Genomic DNA, 26189 nt, shown 5'->3' with positions numbered 1-26189 from the left:
ATACTGAATAACTGGTCTTTTTGATTTAATTGTGACTATCACAGTCCCCCAGACCTCCGGCAGATTAGGTTTGTCCACCCCTAGAAAAATCCTGTGTTCTGGTCTGTATTATCTGTCAAAGCAATCAAACTTGAGCAGCAATTTTTGAAATCAACCCTAGCCTTAGATACATTTGCCACATAATATTTACCTGTCATCTGTCAGTTGAAAATACATACAGAGATCAAATGCTACAAATTGGCACAACAAACCCGAAGTCTTAGAATATAATTTCAACAACAGGGTCAGATGAAGGAAACACTAGTTATGCATTTTAAGTCCCTTTACACTCGTGTACAGCTCTATTACCACATATAATCCAAGTTGCATCTAGTTTTGAAATAACGAAATAGAATAATAGTTACCATAACATAAGACCACAGACTTACATAATTCGTAGGAAAATTGCATTATTATAATAACCAAGCCACTCGTTTTATTGTTATTTGTCTCCCGATGTCATGGATCGATAACTGCCCTCAAAATTGGTTAAAATTGAGATCCGCTTCAACCTAACTGTCAGCTTTTAGTTTGTTTAAACCGGCATGTTTTTGTTGTTGGTTTTTGTTTTGATTTATTTTTTTTCTGTTCTGAGCGATATAGGGATATGGGAGTGGCAGATCGGGGGCGGTTGGTGCGGACCCCTCCAATTTGTTTTGTTTTGCTTTTGTTTTTGTTTTGTTTTGGTTTTTTCTTCATATCAATGTATGAAATTGAGAAAAAATGGTAAGTACTGTCTTAGCACCCCCCTTTTTCTGAAGACCCCGGTTGGCACCCCTCTTTTTCAAAGTGTCAAAACCCGACCCTGTATGATATAAGAATGTTTTTTGTGGCTTATGTGGCTAAATAATAGGGAAAAAACATTTCATCATAACGGTTCAACACAAAGAAATTCTCCGAATATTTATCAATGCTGAGCATTGCTCTAAAATTTAGGAAACTTTGACGGCTTCGGGTGTTGGGTCACCCTTTTACTGTGTATACGCTTGTGTAGAATTTTGTCAAAAAGAGTAAATGAGACCCCTTTCTTTGTCGGATCACAGCTTTCTTTTTGTCAACATTTGGATAAACTTCCACATGAGATGTGAAGAAAAGTAAAAGAAGCTCATTCGATTGTTGTACAGTATCACTCTTTAGTCACCATTTCCCCTTTTAGGACTAGTGAAATTATGCAATCTAATAGGGATTATTGCCTAGCCAAACATCAAATGGCTTTGTATTCGTCCAACAATTGTAGACAACTTGAATATCGAAAGTAAACGACTGATGTAGCCATGTAAACACATGTAGATAGAAATGAACAACTGGTACTGATAAGAGGTTAGACATCAAGTGCTTTTAATTGAAATCATCTTATTAACTCAAACCAGATAATGTTATTTCAGGGGTGAATCCAGGTTTTTATATAAGGGGGGGGGGCGCACAGTTGAAATTTCTGATATATTCTTTTACAGTGGGTCCAATATAGATATATCTTGTGGTGAAATTAGCGAAAAACTAAAGTTTCAATCTAAAAATGCCTAAATCTAACCTTGACAATCCATGCTTTGCAAATATTAGGGGGGGGGGGGCACGCCCGCCACGCACCCGCCCGAATCCGCCCCTGTGCTATTACGATTTAGAGGGGTTTTTTTTGTTTTTCTTTGTTTATTTGGGTAAGAGTAATCAAGGGAACCAAGGTTATAACGGTAATCAAAAGAATATAATCCAGGGTTATAGACAAGACATGGAAAACAGACACACACAACAAAGAACATAAAGTAACTAAAATCATACATACAAAGTATTGAAAGTAAATGAGCAACTTGGACTCCACTAAACACTGGGAGCATGGACCAGGTGCACCGGTAGGGTAAGCTTCCTCTGCTTTTCTAGAAACACCCGACGAGTTGCTCATAAAAAATCAAGTCCGGGGTAGACAAACGAGGAAAGGTAAACTATGACCCGTTGAATAAATCAGTTTTCATGATGCTGATGGATACATCAAAACGATCCACGAGTTCATGATGGCGACCATAAAGCTTCTATAGTGATGACTTCAATTTTGTAGCAACATAACCATGTTCCAGAAGCCTATTTGTTAGAGTTCTAGCGCGATGCAAAAAGTCTGCGTAGCTTCGGCAAGCTCTGGCATAACGTATGAGTTGTGATATGAACACTCCATACGCAGGAGCCGAAGGGATGTTGCCACAGATGAAAGGAAAGTTGACAATTTTGAATGAAAAGTTACCACGTTTGTCGTAAAGTTTGGTCAATATTTTTCTTTTACCATCGATTTCTAAGTGTAGGTCAAGATATGAGGCTGACTTCACAGTGTCTGTAGTATCCTTTATCTCAAGTTCTTTTGGGTAGATGCGATGTATCAAATCCCCGAAATAGGATTTTTTAAAGATAATACGTCATATATATAGCGAGAACTGAGATTGAAGGATCTAGCCAAACGATATTCTTTCTTTCTGGTCAAATCAGGTATAAAGTCAGCCTCATAAGAGTGAAGGAATAGGTCAGCAAGTAAAGGAGCATAACTTGTTCCCATGGAAATGCCGACCGTTTGTTGAAAAACACGTCCACCGCACTGAACAAATATGTTGTCGATTAAAAATTCCAGCATTTTGTAAACATCTTCCTCTGTATATTTGGAAGATGATTTGGAATTATTTCTAACAAAGTATGAGGAATCTCTACCAAGAACTATATATTTTTATGTATGTGTACCATCTTTTTTTGGAAAAACAACGATGTATAATGTTTTTCAGTCGAGATTTTAACTGAGTATGGGGAATAGAAGTATGCCGTGTTGAAAAATCATAGGTTTTAATGCTGTTATATTCAGATAATAGTCTTGAACTGATTGTCTCCAAAAGATCTTTCGAATTTTTCAGAATCCACATTGACTTAATACCACTACGGGTGTAACAAGTGTTGTGGTAGGACTGCAGACCCTCTTTGACAGTTGTGAGTATAGAAGTTAAAAATTTTGAAAGAGGTTTGGTGGTACATTTTGCAGATCCAGCTATGAAACGTTGTTTATATGGATTCTTTTGAAGTTTAGGAATCCAGTACATAGACGGTAAATCACAATCATCGTCCTTGGTAGAGAGACCAAAAGGGGATAACACATATTTATGGTTTTCCACAATTTCTTCTTTGGAGAGAGTGGTAGCAGTATAGGTCTTATCACTGTTATTATTTTCTACGTCTACCTCTGTTAATAAACATTGGATATAAAACGTTTTGCAGGCAAAAACAATGTTGTTTTGGGTTTTGTCTGCTGGTACGACAACATATTTGTCATGTATAGTAGACAATGTTTTTGCTATATCGGAATGCAGAAACTAATTTGATATTTTTCAAATATATGGATCTATTTTCTTGCAGCCGTGTAATAGATAATTTCATATGCTAACGTGCTTTACATATCTTCAGGTTCTGGCGACTGCTTTATCAATCTAAATTGATCAAATGATAGGGTTGTGTCACCTAAACATGCCTCGAATTATATGACACATGGAGGAAAATCTAAATGTGAATAAAGGATAATCATTAAGCTTGTGTATTGATGATTTTTTTCTCTCTAAAAAAACTTAGACAGTCTGTATGGTTATAGATGAGCTTTGTCGTAAAACATTGTTTTTTATAATCCAACATTATGATAAGGGTTGGTTACTAGATCTGACAGCTACTCACCACTAAATGAATTCATAAAAAAGTAAATCTAAGAGATATGCTTTTTTCATGGGTTGGATGTTTTTTTTTTTTTCTAAATAGTGGAATTATAATCTACGATAATTACATATATATTCACATTCATATGTACATATTTGTTAAGATATTTCTATTAAGAGTTACATGTATACTCTATATGATCATATACTGCAAACAGCAAACTAGTTTGCTAGTACATGCTCATGCAATACATACATGTGGAACAAACTTTTTATTTAATATATGATGTATATGAAATTTCATTGAAACAACAAAACAGGGAGTTCCTATGGAACACTATATAGTCATCAACATAGAACATGACTCACACTGAAGTCCCAATAAAAAAGGTTTTAAAGGCTGGGCAAAAAAGTCAGCAGAAAACACGGGAACATCAAATTACAAAGAAGAACAAGACTACGTTTGATTTCTTCAGAGTCTGTATGAACCAGATCTTTAGTTAATTAGAAACAGTGTTAGCTTTTACATTTACATACATGTATGCAACTATCAAACCAACCAGTGACCATTACATGCCTTCCTTGAGCATTTGACAATTATTTGGAGAGAAAACTATGCCACTTTTGAAGGAAACTAATTTATTAACTTGTAGTGGTAATAGTGACTGAACAATTATACGAATAAAAAAGGTCATACATAGAAAACTAAAATAAATTAGTTCATCATTATAGCTTAGTTATACATGTATATAAAGGAATCATAAATATACATCTGAATTTATTCAAGAAATACGAAGTGCAAAGTTAAGTACTTAATTTTTAAAGCTAGCCCTAAAATGTATGAATATGTTTATGATAAACGGTGCAATAAAGATATTACTTCTGAAAATCGTTCCTGTACTTGTTTGACCTCTAGTAAATCTTTCTTTTGCCATATTGTAAGACACACATTCTGTTTTTTTTTTTTTTTTTTTTGTAAGTACATGCATCCTGAAATATATAAATATACACAATGTAGTTATACATCTATACCATACTTTTACTTTACTGGATTACATGTTATGATTGGCATGTCATCTAATATCAGGATTCTCTATAGGTCAGTACAATCTTTATATCAAGATATTAACTATTTTCACTTCATAAAATCATGTCCACCATAATAAGAAAATGGAAAAAGAAATATCAAACACATCATGTTATAACTAACGACCAAATATGCAACAATAAATCAAGCTAAGAAAATTGCAAGCAACACTATTACTAGACAGACAAGATTGTGATTGTACTTGTATATTTGTAAGAAGGGTACATGCCTTATAAACGTGGTAGCCAGTACATCACACTATTTACAAATTTGCTAAAATTGAAAATGAAACAATTGAATGCACAGCTAACAATTAAAAAAAATCCATTGTATATTTCTTCATTAGGTATTAATATGTACATTGTTAGTTGTAATCTCATTTACTACTAGTACTTAGATACATATATTAACAAGATGTTATTATTGGAATATTAATAAACAGTGCTACATCACCCATATGCACTTGTGTGTATCAGTGTACATTTAAAATATACTTTGAAGTATGAAATAAATTAAATCACCTGGTTTTACTGGCAAATGTCTTTCATTTTTGGTCATCTTCTACATCAATTGGATAATACATACATACATACATTTATGTGTATGTATATAATCCTTGTTCAAACTGCTCAGGTAGTAAGAAGACAGGGTCCTAAAATTATAAATGAAAATTGAGTCCCATGTGTTTCTGTAAAATTTATTTATATTGCAACAATTCCCAAGTTATTCCTTTAGAGAAAAAGAGGAGAACAACTGTGCAAGCTACTCCACTAAGTTTTTTGTTAAGGACATAAATAAAACAAAACATCCCATAAATGTCATTTACTAAATGACGATAATCAAACAGTAAAAATAAGTAACATATGTACATTAAATTGGAGTGTCACTGTCAGAGATGAGACAAATAATATAAAATTGATAATACAGTTGACACTCCTTACAAAGTATACAAAAATCCTTACAACAAAAAAGATATGGCCTAAAAAACGGCCTAACAACAAAAAGGGTATGGCCTAAAATAAACCGGCCATAGCCAATATTGAAAAAAATATCAGAGGTAGTAAGGGGAGGAGGTGGGTAATCATCTAAACAAAAATCACAATAATACATTTTGCTGATAAATAACAAACATGTATGAAATGGGTTGTCATAGTATTACCTTGTGTTCACAACAGTTATATTTTGGTGAAAATCATGCAAACATATTGCTCTTTCAAACATTTTAATGCTTTTGTAATTATATAGGGGTATGTTGCTATAAGATTGCAGTCATCACTACAGAAGTTTTTGGGCATCATCATGAAGTGGTGGATCGTTACGGTGTATCCATCTGCGGCATGAAAACTGATTTATTTAACATGTCATAGTTTACCTTTCCTCGTTTGTCTCGGTGCACCTGGTTCATGCTCTCAGTTTTTAGTGGAGTCCGAGTTGCTCCTTTGCTTTTGTTACTTTGTATGTTTGATTTTAGTTATTTTATTTTCTTTGTTGTGTATGTCTGTTTTCCATGTCTGGTATTTATCCATATAGAAACAAAAATTGAATGACATTCAAATGATATAAAGTATCTTTTATGAGCCAAAATTTACAATATATGTTAAAATATTTCAATTATTTGAGAAACGATTACTTTTAACTTGAAAAGTCAATTCTTCCAATAAAATGGGGCTCTAATCCCCCGCCACTGCCATCGATATCATTAAATGAAAAAAAAATATAACCATTGACTATTTTCAAATCAACCATTCACTTGTTGTGTCAAAATATAAAAGACTGCTTTAAATGTGATACATGTAATATATAGGCTGAGAATTAGAGTATTTTATCTCAAATATATTGTACATCGATCAGTTATGTGTAAAGGGTAATATTAAACGTTAACACGATTTCCCCAGAACGAGTAATTGCATATTTTTTATAATCAAAGAAACGTTTGCTTTCATCCATAAACTACCTCAACTTTTATGCATTTATTATGTTGATCATGATAATATTAGTTGCAAAAAGATATAAATTTTGACAAAAAATAATTCTAATAATATATTTTGCATAAATCTTCAAACTGACCCCGGTTACTTGATACACGATGCTTCAAGTTTTTTCAAGAGTCCGCGTTGTAAATTTACTTTTGTATTTTATTCGTGTTGTTTTGCTCAATATGTACCGCACATTTTTTAGACCCTGTTGAAAGACACTTTTCGTTTTAACTTAATTTTTTTCCAATTTTATAATTGTTTAAATATTACAAAAAATATACAATAATAATAATAATAATAATAATAATAATAATAGTATTAATACAATGACATTCAAATGATATTAAGTATCTTTCATAGGCAAAGTATTAACAACAGATGTGTTAAATGACATTTTTCAATTTAAAAGATTGTTTGACAAAAAATATGGTACTTTACTTTTAACTCATTGTAAAAGAGGAATATGATTCTTCTGTTCTTTAATAAATGTGTTGAGAAGAAAAGATAAATCCAATCCTTATCAGTGTTGTTGTGATAAATATAGGGGTGGATCTTGACACTTTCAAAACAAGGGATGCCAGCCAGACTTCTCAGAAAAAGGGATGCTTTGTTATCATTTGCTGTTTTTTTTTTGTTTTTTTTGTCAATTTAACACATGCAAATGACAAATATCAACCCCTTGCAATCCCTGGATCTGACACAGATGTCATTGAACGAAAAAGATAAATACTACCATTGAATATTATCAACTCATTTATATTCTTGTTGTTTCCCCTTAATCAGAATATAAAACACTGCTTTGTATGAAAAACATGAAATACCGCCTGACAATTAGAGGATTTATCTCAAATATATTGCATATTGATTATATATGTGTGAAGGTTAAAGTTATTTTTTTATGAAAATGCAAAACATGAACTAACAACAGGTAATCTTATTCAATATTAATACATTAAACGTTAAAAATGACCAATGATAAGTTTCGGTAGCATAGCTCTTTCTATACAAATAACAACATGTTTAATGAAAACAAAAATTACAGAAAACCTTTAATTGAATTGTTACTGAAAGGGTCTAATTTTTTTTAACCTAGATTGTTTTGTTTTGCTTTTCTTTAGGGGGCAGAAAAACCACGAACCTTTTATTTCTTTTCCTACTCATTTTAGGGTGACTTTGTTTCCTATCTCGCTGATCATACGCTTCTTGACAATTCTTCCCCATTCCAACTCTCTTTTTTAGTTGATGTACTCTATGCCAGTTGTTTCTTTCTTTGGTATTGTGCTATTTATAATAGTTTTGTTATATATATTTTTAATAAGAAATGCGTTTACTGACTTCAATGCATATTATCCCATGCCGTTGTAATGTCATCAAGATATATTTAAGGATGGGAATTGCTTTGTAAGTTGTTCCAATAGAGCTTCCAGAATGTAAAAAAAACAACACATTTTTGTAGTCCTGTTCGGGATATATCTTTAGCTACTGTTCCTTAATTTCAAATGCATAATCTACAATTAATATCAACTGTTCCGAATCAATGAACCATAGATGAAAATAAGATTTCCTCAGAAAGAGTATCTGTGTTTTTTAAATTACAGAGAACGCTTGTTATGATCCATAATGTACCTCAACTTTTATATATTTATTATATTGATCATGATTATATAAGATGAAAAAAGATATGATTTTGACAACAAATAATTCTAATAATCAATATTGCATAAATCTTCGGACTGATTCCTTTTACTGGATACACATTGTAAGCACTAGAAACGTATCCTGATGCAAATTTAGACGAAAATATATATATAACATAGATGTGGTTTTTACTGCATTCTAAGTGAGAGTATTCTGAAAAAAAAATCCAATTCTAAGAACATACCTTTTAATGCAATCAGTAAACATTGTTGGAGAAGCACCTGGCCTATGATTCAAGATTTTAGTGGAGTCCGAGTTGTTAATCGACTGTTGTGTCTTTGTACGTGTTAATTTGATTGTACAATGTTCTTCGATGTGTGTGTCTGTTTCATTTGTGTGGTCTCTTTCCTTGGAATACATTCTTTTGACATCTGCTAGAGTCTTGGAAGCCATGATTACTCTGAAGATGTCATTTTAACAAAATAAAATAATACAAAAAATATAGGAAAGACGATTATTCATTGAATGTTGAAAACCAAACTATTAGCATGTTATTTCCCCTTGACCATAACTTTACTGTGATATTCATGTTCTTAAATATACTTCATGAACAATATAGGTGAACTATTTTTGAATATACATCTCACACACATGAAAAATGTCAATCCTCAACTTAAATGCATATTGCCAACTTCATAAAATTGAAAAATTGTAAAACATCAATGCAAAAACATGGAAACTTTCCTTGGTTTCAATTCATTGTGTATTTTCACAGAACATAGATGCCATAAACGGCACATCAAATATCCCCACTCCACTTGATGAATGTTAAAAAGTCAACTTCATTTGTTCATAAATATAACAAAAGACATATATTTTTTTCCCATAAGATTAAAATCATATGCATATAGAGGATTATTTTATAAATACCATAAATCCTCCGTTTGGGCTGCCTTAAATAATTTAGCAATAACAATTTTTACAGCTTATCAGTAATAACTATGCATGGATGACGTTAAGACATCTTATTTTAATGCAATGGATTCTACGGTTTTTTTTACCGAAAAGATATAATATTTTGAAGGAAAGGGTTTCTTATTTATGAAAGCTAAAGATATGAACAAATATATATAGGTATATATATGTACTTCATTGTGCTCTGAAGCCAATGGTGGTATGAGCTATGATACTTTACCGAACTACCTAAAATTGGTTGGCACGTCTGCTTTCCTGACTGCAAAATTTTTGAAATTTAAATTTTAAGATTGATTTAGATGCATTAATCATGTTTTGTTTTTATTGTTATGTATTGAGACTATTTGAAGTATATGTGTATTTCACGTCATTGATGTAGCTGAGTATGTTATGTTTGTACAAAACAAAGGTTCGTATGAAAAAGACGAAATAATGACTAGTCATGATTAAAACATTTTACCATCAAAGGAACAAATACACTATCTCTAATTATCTTAAAAGAAACCTTCCTACATTGACGAGTATATGTACCGATTGACCTTGCGTTCAGTTGAATATTATCATAGTTCATACTGATCAATGCAAGTGTGATGTTCTTGAAATGAAATTTTGAAAGTTGAGTCATTTATATCATTAAATATCACTTGTAATTCAGAGTTTACATACACATATACAAGACCTTTAACGTTTAATGCAATATGTTTTCTGTGTGAAGTCTGATAATATTCCTGGTACAGATGTTATTTGAAATCTGGTTCTGGGTTATAATTTCCTTTGCTTCAAAATCCATGCACTATTCCCCATTCATCACTGTCCAGTTTTTCATAAAATTATGGTGCGGATTTCATGTTTATGAGAAAAGCTTCCACGACAAGAGCTTCAAAAAGTGCTGAATAAAATATATAATTATCGGTGTCTGTGTCTTCCTTTTCTTACAAATAAGTTTTCATTGAAAATAATATAAAGTTAGGTGTTTCTTAATATAATGATTTGCGAGACTTCCTGTAGGTTTTAAATAAATCTCACTGAGCAGTAGAAGTTATACAACATGTGGTCGGGGAAAAGACTGAGTAAATATATCGACCCCGTAAAATTAACGGGCATGGAACAATGACACGAAACAATTATCAAATGATTTTTTTCATAATATTTCGAAATAATTTAAGTTTACGTGTCTACAAACACACCTACGATATTCAGGGTCTTCATTCGTTGTATGTTTGTTTGTTTGTTGGGGTTTAACGCCCGAGCAGCAATATTTCAGCTATATTCAGGCAATGAACATGAAGTGGATGATAAAATGAACATGAACTGATGATGAAATGTAAAATGGGATGGGACACAAGGATAATGGGGTTGACAAATTGTATTATCATTGGAAATAGGGAGAGGTGGGTGGGGTCGGGCAATTTAGCCTTATGGTTCCTACTCCTTGAGAATACCACAGTAGGGTTCTTAAACGTGCAATGAACGTGGCGTCTTTCCCAACACGGTGCACCACTGACAACCCCAGCATTTAAAACACAAGGGGTACCCCATTCCACCACCTCAGGTACAGAACCCAGTTGGTCTGTGGGCAAAGCACCCTAGCCCGGGCAAAGGTTCAAAGCACTTTTAGTCGCCTTTACGACATTTACGACAACATTAGCGCTGCTGCAGGCCTATTCTTTCTGAACTCCGGACCTCCACGGGTCAACATGCGTTGTAAAAATAATTGTTAATTATAGTGGGCTCAGGTTGATTTCTTCTTCCCTTAAGAAGATTCTAATATACATCGAATAAAAAAAGACACTATATATATAGAGTGATTTTGTTTAGAAACAACCCATTGGTAATTGCTGATCCAGCGTTACTATACAAATACACTAGTTTTGAAAAATGTGTTGAATATCGCTAAACAATTCTATTCTTTTCAATGTTAATGATCAGTAATTGTGCATGACGCTCGTAATGATACGACAAAGACACCAAACTAGTTTTTAATTGCAATTTGGACAACAATCAAAATGTTTACCTTATATTTCGAAGTTATCCCTACAAATATAGTGTGGATTGCACTTGATACACACTCATTCAATGATTTTAAAGGTATGCACACTTAACAATTGTTAAAAATAGACAAAATTGGTCAAAATTTAAACTTCTCACTACTTACATGAATAATTTTGTTGTAAGGTCTCATGTATCAAACCAATTGTCTCTTGCACTATTTCATTGGGGTGTATTATGAAACAACCATCATTAAAATTGACAATATATACGCGATTTTTGTGTTACGCTATATGTAAAATGAAAAGGAATAAATGATAAAGCAAGTTATGTTTTTATATAAGTATTTCAATAATAAATCAGAGTAAATGTGTTTGTATCAAATGAAAGCCCGTATAATTAACTTCATGTAAATCCTTTTGTACAATGTCAGACATTTGAAGGGCTAACATTTATTATTAGAGTTATACGTAGAAAATAATTGCAGTTAAAGTACGTATTCTTGCATTTCCAACTCCAAAGAAGAGATAGTGGAAAGCCAAAAATTGGTGTTATTCTCTTTCGGTATCTCTACAAATACAATGATTGTGATTTACCCTCAACGTACTTGGTTTCTAAACTCCAAAAGATTCAATACAAACAACGTTACATAGCTGAATCTGTACCACCAAACCTGTTTGAAACTTTTAACTTCTATACTCAAAGCTGTCAAAGTGGGTCTCTTACTAGAACACTTGTTACTCTGGTAGAGGCATTAATGTAGATCCATGAAAAAAAATCGAAAATTCTTCTTGAGACCCTCAGTTATAAATTATTTTCAGAATATAATAGATTAAAGCCTATGATTTTTCGACACTGTATACTTCTTTATCCCAAAGTTAAAATATCGACTTATAAACATTATTTATCTTTGTTTCTCCAAAAAAAAAAAAAAAAAAAAAAAAGAAAAAGAAATGATACACATAAATACAAATAATACAAATATACATAGTTCTTAGAAAAGACGAAAGAGGAAAGGAAAACTATGATAAGTTGAACAAATCAGTTTCCATGGGGCAGATGGTTTCATCGGACTGATCCACGAGTTCATGATGACGTCCATAAAACTCTGGTAGTGATGAAGTCAATCTTGTAGTAACATAAAACATTTATAAAAGCTATACAAAAATCTGCCTATTAAGGGCAAGCTCTGGTATAACGTAGAAGTTGTGATATGAAAACCCCAAACACATGTGCTGAAGGGATTTTGCCACAGATGAAAGGAAGTTGACAGAATGAAAAGTCATCACATCTGTCGTAAAGTTTGATCAATAGCTTTCCTTTACCATCGACCTATAAATATAGATCACTATATGATGCTGACTTCACAATGTCTGTAGTATCCTATATCTCAAGTTCTTTGGGGGTAAATAGGATATACCGAATTCCCGAAACTAAAATTGATAAGATATTACGTCATCCATATATTTAGAGAAAACTGAGATTCAAGGATCTAGCTAAACGACATTATTTTCTTCTTTTGGATTAGACTCATAAGAGTGAAGAAATAAGTCAGCTATTAGGGAAGCACAATTTGTTTCCAATGGAATGCCTATCTTTTTTTGAAAAACGCATCCACACAAACTGGACAAATATGTTGTCGATCAAAAATTCAAACATTAATTTTGAAATCATCTTTGTCTATTTATCTATGCTCCCATTTCTTTAGACTGAAATGCTCAATTGCTTTTGTTACTGTTTCCCTGGATTACATTCTTTTGATATCCGCTAAAATCTTGGTTCCCTTGATTACTCTGTCACTGGATGAGATATGACAAAGGATAAATGTAAAACAAAGAAGGCCTTAGTTAGTACGAGGAGCTAGGTATTGACAATTCAGAATATTTCGGATAACTTGAATCATGTGTTTATCCCTTTTTCTTCCACGGTTGTGGTCTAAGAGCTTTAAAGCACACCAAATTAGTTCGTATATAAATGCAACTGTTCTGAAATGCACGTAAAGATACCGGACACTTAAGGGCTATTACTGATGGAAAACACTGACTTAAAATGTAAGCAAGTATTCTATCAGGGCTATGCAACAAAGTCTTATTTTATTGTGTTGATCAATCTTTTAGAACTTCTCAAAGTTTTTGTTTATTTTATCAAGTATTTACACTTAAAAAGAATATCGTCCATCACTACAGGTGACCTACTTTGTGCAAGGCATACACGTTTAATATTCTCTCTAAATGTTACATCCCCATACCTTAACACATAGTTAAGTCATACCGCCTTTTGCTACACATTTAGTAAAAAACGCATAAATTACTGTACAAATACGTTAATGTACATCAGTATGTGAAGAATTGGTGTGGAGACGAAAGAAAACCAAAATAGAAAACTCGGATTGGTTCAAGCTAAATCTCGGAAAGTTAATGATGCGATATGAATTGTGTGGAACATATGTCTTTCCTTCATTAGTGACACTATTGTACTATTTATGTTATGATATACACTGAATCATTCACAAGGGACCGTTACAAAATAATTACCTTAAGACATAGCTGCGTGATAATATTGAAATACGGAAACGGTAATTGTTTGAACTATGATTCGCACGTACTTAAAGAAGAACATGGCACTGGGATGACAACTGCTCAAGAACTCTCACACGCAACGAGAACATGAATTAAATGAGACAAATAATAATCAAAAATGAATAAGGAACCCAAATTCCAGTAGAAACTGGATATGGACCAGGTGCAGCGGTATGGTATGCGTCAAACGCTTTATGAGGTCGCACGCTTCTCAAATTAATTTTATATAATATACTGACATGTAAATTTGATACCGGAATTCGACAAACTTATAGACCAGTTTCAAGTAATTTGAAACAGTCGACGAGTAATATTAATATTGTTTTTCTTTCAATATAGAAGACATAGTAGTTTTAATTGTTTATAAATTTTATCAGTTGATCTAACTTTATCTGATAGATGTTGGATATCCAACCTGAAAATAATTTCAATTTTCAAAAAGATAAATAAATACGAAAATACACTTTATGTAAAAAATGAATATATCAAAGGGAGTTATATGGAAAGCTGGAAATTACGAATTTTCCATGTGACAAATGGGAATGAGGGAAAGAGAAAGACATATGATTAAATCGGATCAATAACAATTCATTCACATTTTACATAAGAAATTCAATCCTGTCTCATCGATAAAGAAAATAAATTATTTCAACGTGATCTTGACGGAGAAGTCTAGGACCTTGATGAGAACGTTTAACAATATATTCATAATCCGGGCACAAAGACAGATCACCATGAAAATACAAATTAACTAGCTTGACTAGCTTGAAATACCATACCATAAATAAAAGAGAAGCAACCAGTTGGAATCTACTTAGAGTTGGAGTTTCAACTAGGTTCATTCGATGTATATTTTTTTCTTCTTTATTTGTTCAAAAATACGATCGTACACAGCTGTTCTTCGAAGAACACAGGGACGCTTACAAAAACATTGTTTAGAATGTAATCTCGTATGTATTATAACAGAACCTCTCTAAATATATAGTTAAATGAACTGGATATTTAAAACAAATCAACAGTTCCTGGTACTATTTATATTTTCGTTCAGACAATATTTGCCATTTTGGAGCCAACTTCGACGGGAAACGGATAAAGCTTAATACCTTCCGGACGCCATAAAAAATACATCGTCGCAAACTTTGATTTAAATAATATTTCCTCGTCTATTTTGACAGATTTAAAATGTCCTGTGATGCAAAAGTCAATAACAACAATGGTAAGTTGAAGTATTCAGTAAATTTTGTTCTTACAAAATTTAGATTTTTGGTAGTTCGTTGACAGTATAGCGAGTACCTTAGAACTAACAATTTGAAATAGGCTTCTTTGTACTAGAATAATAACAAATTTTCTTAAAAGAAGACTACCAGAGATAATAAATGTATCATATTCCTGTCTTGCAAAACAGAATTAAATTAAGAAATAGTTCATGGAGGGGTAGATTTGCTCTCATATTAACACGGGTACGGCATTTATGTTCGATTATTTAATACCGAGTGACATTGTTAAATAATCAAATTTGTGTGACAAACATTTACCTAGGGGTAACCAAAATAAAGGCTGTTCCGTTTAACCTCCCCCGTAAGGAAGTTGGAAATGACACCTCCATTTTGTTGACAAAAATAAAAAAAAAAAAACAAACAAACAAACTGACGACAAAATATGCATTTTACATGCGCCGCCGAATCTGATAATGTATTTGTAGTTTTTTGTATAAATTCTCGAAGTTGGAAATAAAAAAAAAAAAAAACACTTTTGTTTTGCTTATTAGTTATAGCAATATTGGCCCCGTTAAAATAATGATGCGTGGTACTGGAAAACAAGATAGTCATCCATTTTCAATTAATCTTCCAATTAATGCTCACAGAAAACGAAGAGTAATTGATCATGCTTCTGAAAAAGCAATCAACGAATACAATATATGTCATTAGTTGAAAATTGGTGTCTCATTGGAGCAAATATAGATAAAATAAATAATAATATTTTTCATAACTCGAATAACAGACAAAACTAATATGTTTAGTACAATATTATAAAATTGGCAGCTATAGTGAAGTATATCCGCCTGACGATAGCGCTCTATTTTAATATCATGAAGTTTCTTAAAAGATATTGCAGTGAATTACTATGGATGATAGTATTAGTACATGACAAAAATCCCCTTTTTTTTTACTTTTTTTTCTTCGAAATTTTTACAAAACGAAGTAAACTGACATATCTTTATATCATCATGTATCCGAATGTCTCAACTTTACAATGGTATCCATAAATATTCGGTAGCACTTTGGGTATGCGTACAAATAAGACAAATATATTAAAAACCACCGAAAAATCGCTAGTTTGACATATTTTTCAATGAAAAAACCCCAGGAGTATTTTATGCTAAAATAACTTATTTGTTTTTTCTTTTAAGTTTTATCCCAATTAATACTTCTGTTGAAAGGATGAAAACATTACCCCTTCCTCTAGGAAACTGGTCTCGATATCAAACAGCATTTGCAGCATACCGACACCGCAAACTCATACCAGGCATTCATTATGACGATAATGATACACCCAACATATCAATTTAGGCGCTTAGATTTTCTTTTTTTTAGGAGGGAGGGGGGGGGGTAACAATAACGGTAAAATCGAAAGCAGGGGAATTTTCAGAATTTCAGGATTTCTACGTTATCACCCGGTATTTCCTTTTTTTCAGAATATCGTAGTTTTCAGAAGCGTTTCGTTTATTCAGTACATTTATGATTATGTTATCTTTCAATGGAATCTGAGTAATTGATATTTGAACTTAGCTCGATAGAAAGCTAAGATGACACATAGATGTTGTTGAATATGTAAAAGCTTGTTTGAAGTACGGTACTTGAACAAATAGCAAATTATCGGTAAAATGGAATAAAATATGAAATTCCGAATGTTCCCCTTTGTATGAAAGACTATTCAAGGGAACCAAGGTTATAGCGGTCAACGAAAGAATGTAATCCAGGGACAAAGACCAGACAAGAAAAGACCAGAAAACAGATATACACAACACAGAATATGAAGTAACCGAAATCATACATATAAAATTACAAAAGCAAGAGAGCAACTCGAACGGACTCCACTAAAACCTGGTAGAATGGACCAGGAGCACCGGTAGGGTCAGGGTCCTCTGCTTTTCTAGAAACACCCACCGAGTTGCTCATAAAAATTCAAGCCCGGAATAGAAAAAACGAAATAAGAAAATATGTTGGATACATCGATAATCAAATCAATAGTACCCAACATGTCAATTGTACACCGTTTATATGCTAAAAGTCTACATTTTAGTGCAAATTGAGATACTTTTTTCATGTGTAGGGTAGCATTTGCCACTAACTTGATTTGGAAAATGTCAAATATTTATTATTTTGGCTGATGTAAATGTTTATGAACCATAAAAAATGCACTGCATCAAACAAAAAATAAACTTGTTTAAACTATTACGGTATTCTAAAAAAACGACTATAACGGGTGAAATTGAAGAATTTTTGAAATACTAATATTGAAAATTCCCATGTTTTTACAATTTAAATCAGTTGTCTATCCAAAAGGAAAATGCAATTGCGTAAAGTAATGCTTGGTACATCATTGACTTAATCGTGAATGCCTAAAATGTGAATTGTACAGTGTAAATATGATGTGATTGAGAAGTCTGTTTCATACTGAGACCAGGGTTTTAGGGATAAGATTATATTATTGACATTGTTTTAATATTCTTTCTTGAAATTGTTTTGAAGTATAGTTAACAGGGAAATGTTTTTTCATAGGCAGTGACACCTTTGGTACCCGTGGTATCAATTTTCGTTGTACTTATCAGAGTGCAAGGTATGTATGGTTAAGTTAATATCATCTTAAACTCCTACTTTTTTTAAAGCAGTGACATGACAATAGATGATTAAAAGTCATTTGAACGGGACAATACTAAGTCAAATTTAGTGCATATTTAATCAAGATTCCTGCGCTTAAGTTCAATCCTTCATCATCTTTGCCAATCATTGCGGCAAATGTGAAGAAGTATTTCACGCAACAATTGAATTTATGTAGAAAACAAATGTCCATATATCCATACAACAAAGTTGCAAAGCAAAGTATCTGGTCATTTCTAGTTCTAACTTTGTGTGAGCGGAAGATGTTTTATCTTTCATATTTTAACGGTAAATTGAAACAAATTCAATTCAGTAAACTTGATGTTTTACCAACCGCAGAGGCATAGTAATAGAAAAGGTTCAAAAATGGCGACCGAACACCACATCATTGCGTATATATTTGTTCAGGGTATATGGCGTAGAACATGAATTGAGTAAACAGTTTCGTGTTTGTTCTGCATTTAATTGACTCTATCATCTGGTATCGGTATGTCAGCCGTGCTTTGAAATTCGATTTAAGCGTAAGCTATAAACTCGATACTGCTCTTTATTCTTTCTGCATGGTTGATTTGTTAAATGATAAATGTTCGTATCTAGTTTCAAGATGTTCATACTACCCCTACATTTTTCTGGCAGTGTATCAAATCGAATAACCAACAAAATGTATTGAAACTATCATTGCAGGCGTTTTAATGTGTGATGAAGATGTCTGTTTCACCTGGACAGCTACAGACAACGATCTGATTTTGACATGTGTAGTTTCAGATCTTCTTTATCGCATTTCTATTGACGATCCTTCTGGTATCACTATAGCGCAGTGCTTTCCTGCATTGACATGCCTAACACCAAAATCCAATGCTTTAGGTTTCCCAAATTTAAGTGAATTTGTCGTGACAGTACCTATCAATGATAATAACGGAAAAACAATAACTGGGAATTGGACTTGCCGTCATGGATCAAGTGGTGCGATTGCTGAAACAGTGGTATCCTTAAATGGAGTGACCGGTAATTGTTGAAAACAAGTTGAACAAATGTTTGAGCTTAAAACAGTTATTACAAGACGTTTCTTTCCAATCAAAACTAGTGTCAAAACTTTTTTTATTTAACATTGTACAACAAATAGATGCATTCGTACATGTATAATGACTCTCATCCGTTACTATTAGAAAAATCAAGTTAAACTAGTACATTTTTATATCACGAACAAGTAAAGATAAATTTTGAATGAATTAAAAATTGAAAATTGTTTCACATAGAAGGTCGCATAAAGTGATTGGTTAAAATCTGAATATTTCCGTTGATTAATATTTCCGATGTCATGCAGTTGCCCCTTATTTCACGCAAATAAACATTTTAATTATAAAATCGCTGATTATTTGTTCAAAACATCAGCATAGCAATGTAGCATTGATTTGTTTTTTTTTTTCTTTTGTTTTTTGTTTTGTTGTTGTTATGGTCAGTTATATAAGGAATATTAATGATAAAGAGTAATCAAGGGAACCAAGGTTATAGCGGTAATCAAAAGAATGTAATCCAGGGACAAAGACCAGACATGGAAAACAGACATACACAACTAAAATCGTATATACAAAGTAACAAAAGTAAATGAGCAACTCGGACTCCACTAAAAACTGGGAGCATGGACCATGTGCACCGGTAGGGTAAGCGTCCTCTGCTTTTCTAGAAACACCCGCCGAGTTGCTCATAAAAAGTCAAGTCCGGGGTAGACAAACGAGGGACGGAAAACTATGACCCGTTGAATAAATCAGTTTTCATTGTGCTCATGGATACACCATAACGATCCACGAGTTCATGATAACGACCATAAAACTTCTGTAATGATGACTTCAATCTTGTAGCAACATAACCCTGTTCCAGAAGCCTATTTGTTAGAGTTCTAGCGCGATACAAAGTCTGAGGAAGTTTCCATTTCTGTCTTTTCATTACACTATAGAGTCGACATAGCAGTTTCAATTCATATGTTTGATGGTCATGCAATCATGAAATTGTGTTTTCTATTCAAACGCAAAATTCGCTTAATTGAATTATCTTATTTTAAATAAAATAATTTGTTATATTTAATAATGGTTGCTGCACTCAATAATAATACAAACAGTGGCACAAAAGTCGAAAAGGTATCTACTACAAGTATAATTTTGTATTTATGTTAATACCTTTCATATATATGTGAATGTATATGCGTGTTTGTGTGTTTCTGTGTTATGATCTTATCTGCTTTGTTTTTGATTTTTTAATTTCAAACAAAAGATATATTCGCCATTTTCAGTCGAAACAACATTGTTTGAGATACAAACAACGACAGTTCAACATGTAATGGCAACGACAGAAAACTCAAAAACGAACTCGGTGGAACACAAAGGTATACAAACGTGTTAGAATATTACAGTCAGACTAACAGATCAAAGGGGGGGGGAGATAATACCTAAAAAACAAATATCAGTAAAATTATATCCAGTATTTTTGAATGTTTGAAACACAAGCACATTTGTCAAACCTGAAACGTTAATTTGTGACGCACACGTCTTTTTTTAATGGAAACATTTCTAAACAAAAATATTTCCAAGTAAGATCAGCGAAAACTTTGGTAAAAGTATATGTATAAATTATGCACTTTTCAGGTCACCTTTTCGGCTCTTTGTTTGCATCACTTGCTGCTTTGTTGGTGTTATTATTTGTAATATTTACACTCTGCCTCTGGATTGGCTGGAAATGCTCGTATAACAACAAAAAAGTATGGCGACTTATCAGTAAAAAACAATCTTCGATACTAAGTGGTACAAATCGGCAACCGGATTTCGAATATAACAATACAGGATATGAATGCATAAATGAAGACAATATGATCCCGAACTTTCCGGAAACCCACACACAAGATGTAGAAGTGTGCATGCACCACATACCAACACTCGAGAATCATATGCAAACTTCTACATCACCCTCAACGAAATCTGGCCACTCATATCTAGAGGTCATTGCTGACAGTAATTCTACGGGTTCTTATGAAAAGGCTAATCTGAGGAGTGATAATGTAAACTCGAATATCTATTGCGAATTCAATCATTCTGATTTTTTTCATACTGCTCAATTGCAATATCTTAACTCTGGTGAAAATGTAGATACGGAACCAAGAATCACATCGAAACTTGCCAAATCCAAAGTCCATGTGTCCTGTTTGCAAATATCCGGCGATAGAGCAAATCATGAAACATCACCAGCTAGCAAAAGTTGCCCTGAATTGAACCTTGCATCACAAGAAAATGTAATTTCGACGTTAAATGGACATCCAGGGGAGTATTTTGCACGAACCACAGTTCGGAATATAATGAGTACTGTTTTATAAATGAATCTTTTGAAACTCAATACCTCATTATATTTAGTTGATCACAGGTATATAGACATCCAGAATGTTAAAAACATTTGTTTTCGAGTTATAGTGTTAATATTAGGACCAACTTCATGATTCCCCAATCATTTGTAACTTGAAATAATCGATATATTGACCATGATTCATTAAATTGTTTGTATCTGATAAATGTTTTGTTCTTTCGGGGTTGTTAAGCATTACCGATATGGACACAATTGATATTTTCAATTAACGAATTTTCTCTGTTTCTATAAACTTGTCATTTCTTTATTTATGTAAATCTGACTTGATCATTTGGAGTGACACGAGTACTTCAGACATATGTTTGATTATTAATTATCATTAAGATATGCTTTAGCTTAGTTTATACTTTTCTGATGAAAGATGAACTATATTTCCGTTTCTAATTGTAGATAGTTTAGACGTTTTGATTTAAAAATGTTCTTAATTTTACACATTTTTTTACTTTTTTATTTTACTTTTTTATTAATGTATATAAACATATTTTAAATTTTGTTTTAAGCTGTGCCTTTTAAACACTTTTCTAATAATCAATTACAGTTTTAAGTACAAAAAAAATATTACTGTTGTTCTTGACAAGAGTTAATAAGTTGGTATCAAGGCATTTAGTACACATGTACAAGAAAAGCATACCCATGACGTCATTTACGTTATTAACTTTATTATGACATACAAGAATGAGCCAAATTAATCAAGGAATATGAATATATTTTCCAATTCAAATGAAGACAATCATTTTTGTAAGAATTTTGACAAAGACTCAACCATATAGATGCATGATGATTCCTGAGTGTATTATATAGATATTATATCAGCTTCACAGAACCTTTTTCACATTAAAAGAACAACTTCAATTGGGTTGTTCTTAGAACTCGGAACACATTGTAAACTTTTGTACTTATTCACTTCTTTATATATGTTAATGAATCAAATGAATTATGAAATGAAGTGTGAAGAGCATTTAACAAGTATATTTATATTTATCTTGTTGATTTTGCAAATTAACAAACATAATTATTTTAGGAGTTTTCATGACATATCTCGATGCAAATCGATGCCGGACATGTTGTTCTTTCATAAAGGTCAATTACTTTGAATCAGTCGACTTCCTTTATGATTCATACTTCTAGTACGAAACCTCGCATTACTATCAATTTCAAATATGCCACCACTTACAGGTTGATAAGTAGGAAACATGAACACTCAGCAAATACATAAAACATTTATAAAGCTTCGTTTACTTACAAGACCTGAAGAGTAGGATAACACTCAATAACCAACGTGGGATATTAAAAAGGGCCGGAGTGTTAACGCAGACGTAAAACTACAAGATATCCTTACCGTAAGTGGCGTATCTTCATCGACGGGCAGACACAGAACCAACAAACTGCTAATAACTATTGACATGAACAAAATATGTCATCATGATGACGCGGCGGTCAAACGCAAACCTCTATCAAAATTAGAAACAAATCTTACAATAGTCAAACATTAACCGTGAATAGTTTATATTTGATACACATATCATTAGCTATACTGTTAGTTCTGTATCTTGTGGCTTGTTTTTTATATACAGGTGTTGAATTTTCATGTAAAACTTCTCTTTCCTACTTCCTTCTTCACTATTTAGAATGCAAACACCATCATATCTAGTAGCCTATTCGTATATTTATTTATGCAAGTATGAATTAACACCAAAACGTTAATATTCCTCATCTACACACATTATCTTGTGAGTGAATCTCGTATTATGCCAACATCATGATCAAAGAAAGGCGTTATTGATTGTTTTATCCTTTTTTTCTGATTAATACAAAACAGAAAGTCATACTGACGTCCAATCGGAAGTCAGATTTACATTTAAAGTACTTCGAAAATGAAAACATTCAAAATATGTGTTGTTTTCAGACATACCCTGTCAAAGACACGATTCTTCCTCTCTTAATTCATGACCTGTCTCTTCTACCTCAACTGAAGAATTGAAAATATTCAATTTGTTCAGGAACTATTCTAGCCAAATCTTTAATACAATTAAACAAAATGTCAAATACAATTTAACTTTGACAACAATTAAAAAAACCTCTTGTATATAGCAACGAACTAAAAAGTAATAAATTATCTTTACATTTTCTGAAACATATAGTACAACCCTATTTTTTCTTTATGTATTTTCAATTATAGTGCCAAGTAATAGTGGTAAAACAAATGTAATAAAAAAGATAAGATACACCCAAACTATTATTCAATAGGCTGGAAACAAAAAATTATTGAGGAACCATATCCCCGATTTTTTTCTTTCATAAAGCCATGCATATTGTGTTTCTGCATATTTACAATGGCAACTGCTTCATCACGAATGCATTTTAATAAGGGGAAAATAAGAACATATTTTTGTTTTTATAATGTTCCATACTCCAGGTATCTGCTTCTTAGCTTTAAATGATGATGTGTATATAAGAAAATAATGCCTTAAGACATATTCCACTGTATAACAATTTCACATTGAATTCCATTTAAATCCCCTTAGCAATAGTTACAATAAAAAATATAAATCATAGATTAAGAAGTAGATAAAAATCACTTTTCGGCAAACCAACCTAATAAACCTTTAATCTTTACTATATCCTTACACTTACAAACCACTTATAGTTCATGATGTTTGGAAACAATTTGCGTTTTAACGATTAAACCCAGCGGGCGCACCACGTGGCTTCAACGTTGAAATCACGTCATTTATGCACGTTTATTCAACGTTGCAAATGGTATTGATTTGAAAATTGAAATAACGTGAAAACTTGACGTGAAGATGACGTGGAAACGTGACGTTGAATTGAAGTTGCAATTTAACATGGAATCCACGATAATTGTGGACTCAACATCCATGTTGAGCTAACCTTGATTTTTTTTTGAATTTTCCATGCTGAATGTATTTTGACCATTGCTAAAGTATAATATGGTAGCAATAAAAAAACAACATTAAAATGCTTCTTGTAATGTTGTACAATATTCCAGTTACATATACATGGTATAGTCTGATTGATTTAGCATTATCCTATAGAAATAAAATGGTTGTTGTCAAATTTGGTGTATCTGAGATAGAAACATGCATGTATATTTTGCTTGTAATCTGGCAAACATGCACTAACAGTTTCTTGTATTCTCCTTGGTAACACGACAAGAACAATACAACTGATCCCACCAAAAATCTACATCAAGAATATTTTAAGGTTGACATAAGAATACCACAGTGATTAAGTATTATTTAATTGTTATTTAACTATATAATTTGAACAGCTAAGATAAACAAAATCTCCATGCAAAAGTCAATTATTCTTTAAACCACCACTCCTTTTGGGGGTATATTTTAGGAACTTGTAACATTAATCCAATATGGTTGTTTCCTTAGTACCATGGAAAGCCAGTACAGCATCTGCATTTTTTTTTAGATTAGTATATATTTTTTCAACAAATAGCACATTTGAAATTTAAAAAAAAGCATACTAACTCTTAATAAATATTTCCAGAATTTTCTCTCAAATGAACTAATAAATAAACTGCAATCAGGCTTTAAAGTGCAATTTCAATAACTATTTTCGTCTGATTGAATATAGTAATAGCTACTTGAATATGCTACATCACATTGCTAGGTCACTTCAATTTTTTTATACAAGTCAATACAGAATATAAAAGTGTTTTCATAATGGTTTATTGCCATGCATAATAATTATTCAACTGAATTGATGTCACATGACTTAGTTCTGTACCTAAATATTCAAATAGTTTTTCCAATATCTTACTTTTTGTCTATCTTGAATAAGTGTCGTTCTGTTACCTTAATTCAGTTTACAACATACCAATAAAGATTGATCTCAATATTAATAACAAATAACTAAAGGTAGGAATGTGTATTCTTTAAATCTTTGAAAGTTTAAAATGATATGGCAATAATTTAACTTTGTAAACCTCCATTAATGTTTTATTGTAATATATTTAAATCTTATCTAATTGCACTCACAGTTATAAAAGCCTTTCATTGCTATATATACATATTATATTTGAAATATACAACTTCGACAGTTTCTTCCCATTCCACAGCATAAGATGAAAGTAAACAGTCTGGCCATTTGGTCCCAATTATACTAATATTCCGGATTGAAATAGAGTTGCTAAAAGCCCTTGTAAAATCATATACAATTTTTGTTTCAATTTAATACTGTCGGCTTAACAACATTCCAGAGCTACAAAGAAAATATACAAACTTAATGTACATCTACATATTATGCCTGAGATTTCTAAATATCATCACATTCCATTGATCAGTTACGGAGGTATTGGGCTCGGAAGATACAAGAACTTACAAAGAGACAATTATAGGAGATGACATGCCGGATGTGATGTTCAGCAAAGTAATATAAAGACCAATGAATTCATCCTTGAGTTTGTAATATTAATAACATATTTAATATGTACTTACTAGAGCAGGTGTGATTACATTGTAAACTCTTACAAGTGTTACAAATTCTTTCTGTACAATATTTATTCACTGTGGCATTGAAGACTGTAACTTCTTTCCAACAACTCAGTGCTACTTAAGTGTCCTGGAAGTAAAGGTGTGTTTGATAAATCCGATAAAAAGCAAAATAAATATAAAACAGAAAACATCTCCTTGCAATAATCCGAATTAAATAATTTATCAACATGGAATAAAGTCAGCATCGCATTAGGATTTCCTCCCCCTTTTTTCGAATAACAGTAATTATGATCAATTCATCATTATTAACACAAACTAATATTATAAATGAGCAGTCTTGTCACATGTATTTTAAAATAACTCACATACTGTGAAAGAAATGGCTTAATCTGCTCTGTAATTGGCGTTTTTTTTTTCTCGTTCGTTGCAATCCGAGTTTGTTTACATCTCCAAATTTGAAGAATGCGGACAGTTCAAAAGCGC

The 26189-nt window shown here is 32.2% G+C and overlaps 1 protein-coding gene and 1 long non-coding RNA gene across 4 annotated transcripts; one reads left to right on the top strand and one right to left on the bottom strand.

The window, feature by feature from the left end:
• Nucleotides 1–4654: 4654 nt before the first annotated feature.
• LOC148610342 (uncharacterized) lies at nt 4655–26189 on the bottom strand. Of its 3 annotated transcripts, none has more exons than XR_015914805.1 (6): nt 26072–26189; nt 25710–25833; nt 8650–8865; nt 7906–8048; nt 5313–5443; nt 4655–4694 (listed from the first exon to the last, which is right to left on the bottom strand). It is a non-coding gene; the product is annotated as an uncharacterized LOC148610342 (long non-coding RNA). The 3 variants fall into 3 exon arrangements; XR_015914806.1 differs by having other exon boundaries at nt 4655–5064; nt 26076–26183; XR_015914804.1 differs by having other exon boundaries at nt 26076–26183.
• On the top strand, nt 15023–22124 carry LOC148610343 (uncharacterized). Its single transcript, XM_088542829.1, has 5 exons — nt 15023–15164; nt 17731–17788; nt 18514–18834; nt 20117–20209; nt 20469–22124. Exons 1-5 carry the CDS (start codon nt 15141–15143, stop codon nt 21188–21190), a joined length of 1218 nt encoding a protein of 405 aa, XP_088398955.1. The 5' UTR covers nt 15023–15140; the 3' UTR covers nt 21191–22124.

Source organism: Perna viridis, chromosome 8 (assembly GCF_037379345.1).
Source record: "Perna viridis isolate PV_CMFRI_1.1 ecotype Kerala chromosome 8, ASM3737934v1, whole genome shotgun sequence".
NCBI lineage: Eukaryota > Metazoa > Mollusca > Bivalvia > Mytilida > Mytilidae > Perna > Perna viridis.
Note: the sequence above shows the minus strand (reverse complement) of the source record. Positions and strands in the feature narration are given on the sequence as shown.

Excerpts from the sequence above, each read along its gene's own strand:
- LOC148610343 (XM_088542829.1), top strand. The coding sequence starts at position 15,141 with ATGCAAAAGTCAATAACAACAATG. Across the intron at positions 17,789-18,513 it reads TGTACTTATCAGAGTGCAAG|GCGTTTTAATGTGTGATGAA; the intron begins GTATGTATGGTT and ends CTATCATTGCAG. Across the intron at positions 20,210-20,468 it reads GAACTCGGTGGAACACAAAG|GTCACCTTTTCGGCTCTTTG; the intron begins GTATACAAACGT and ends TGCACTTTTCAG.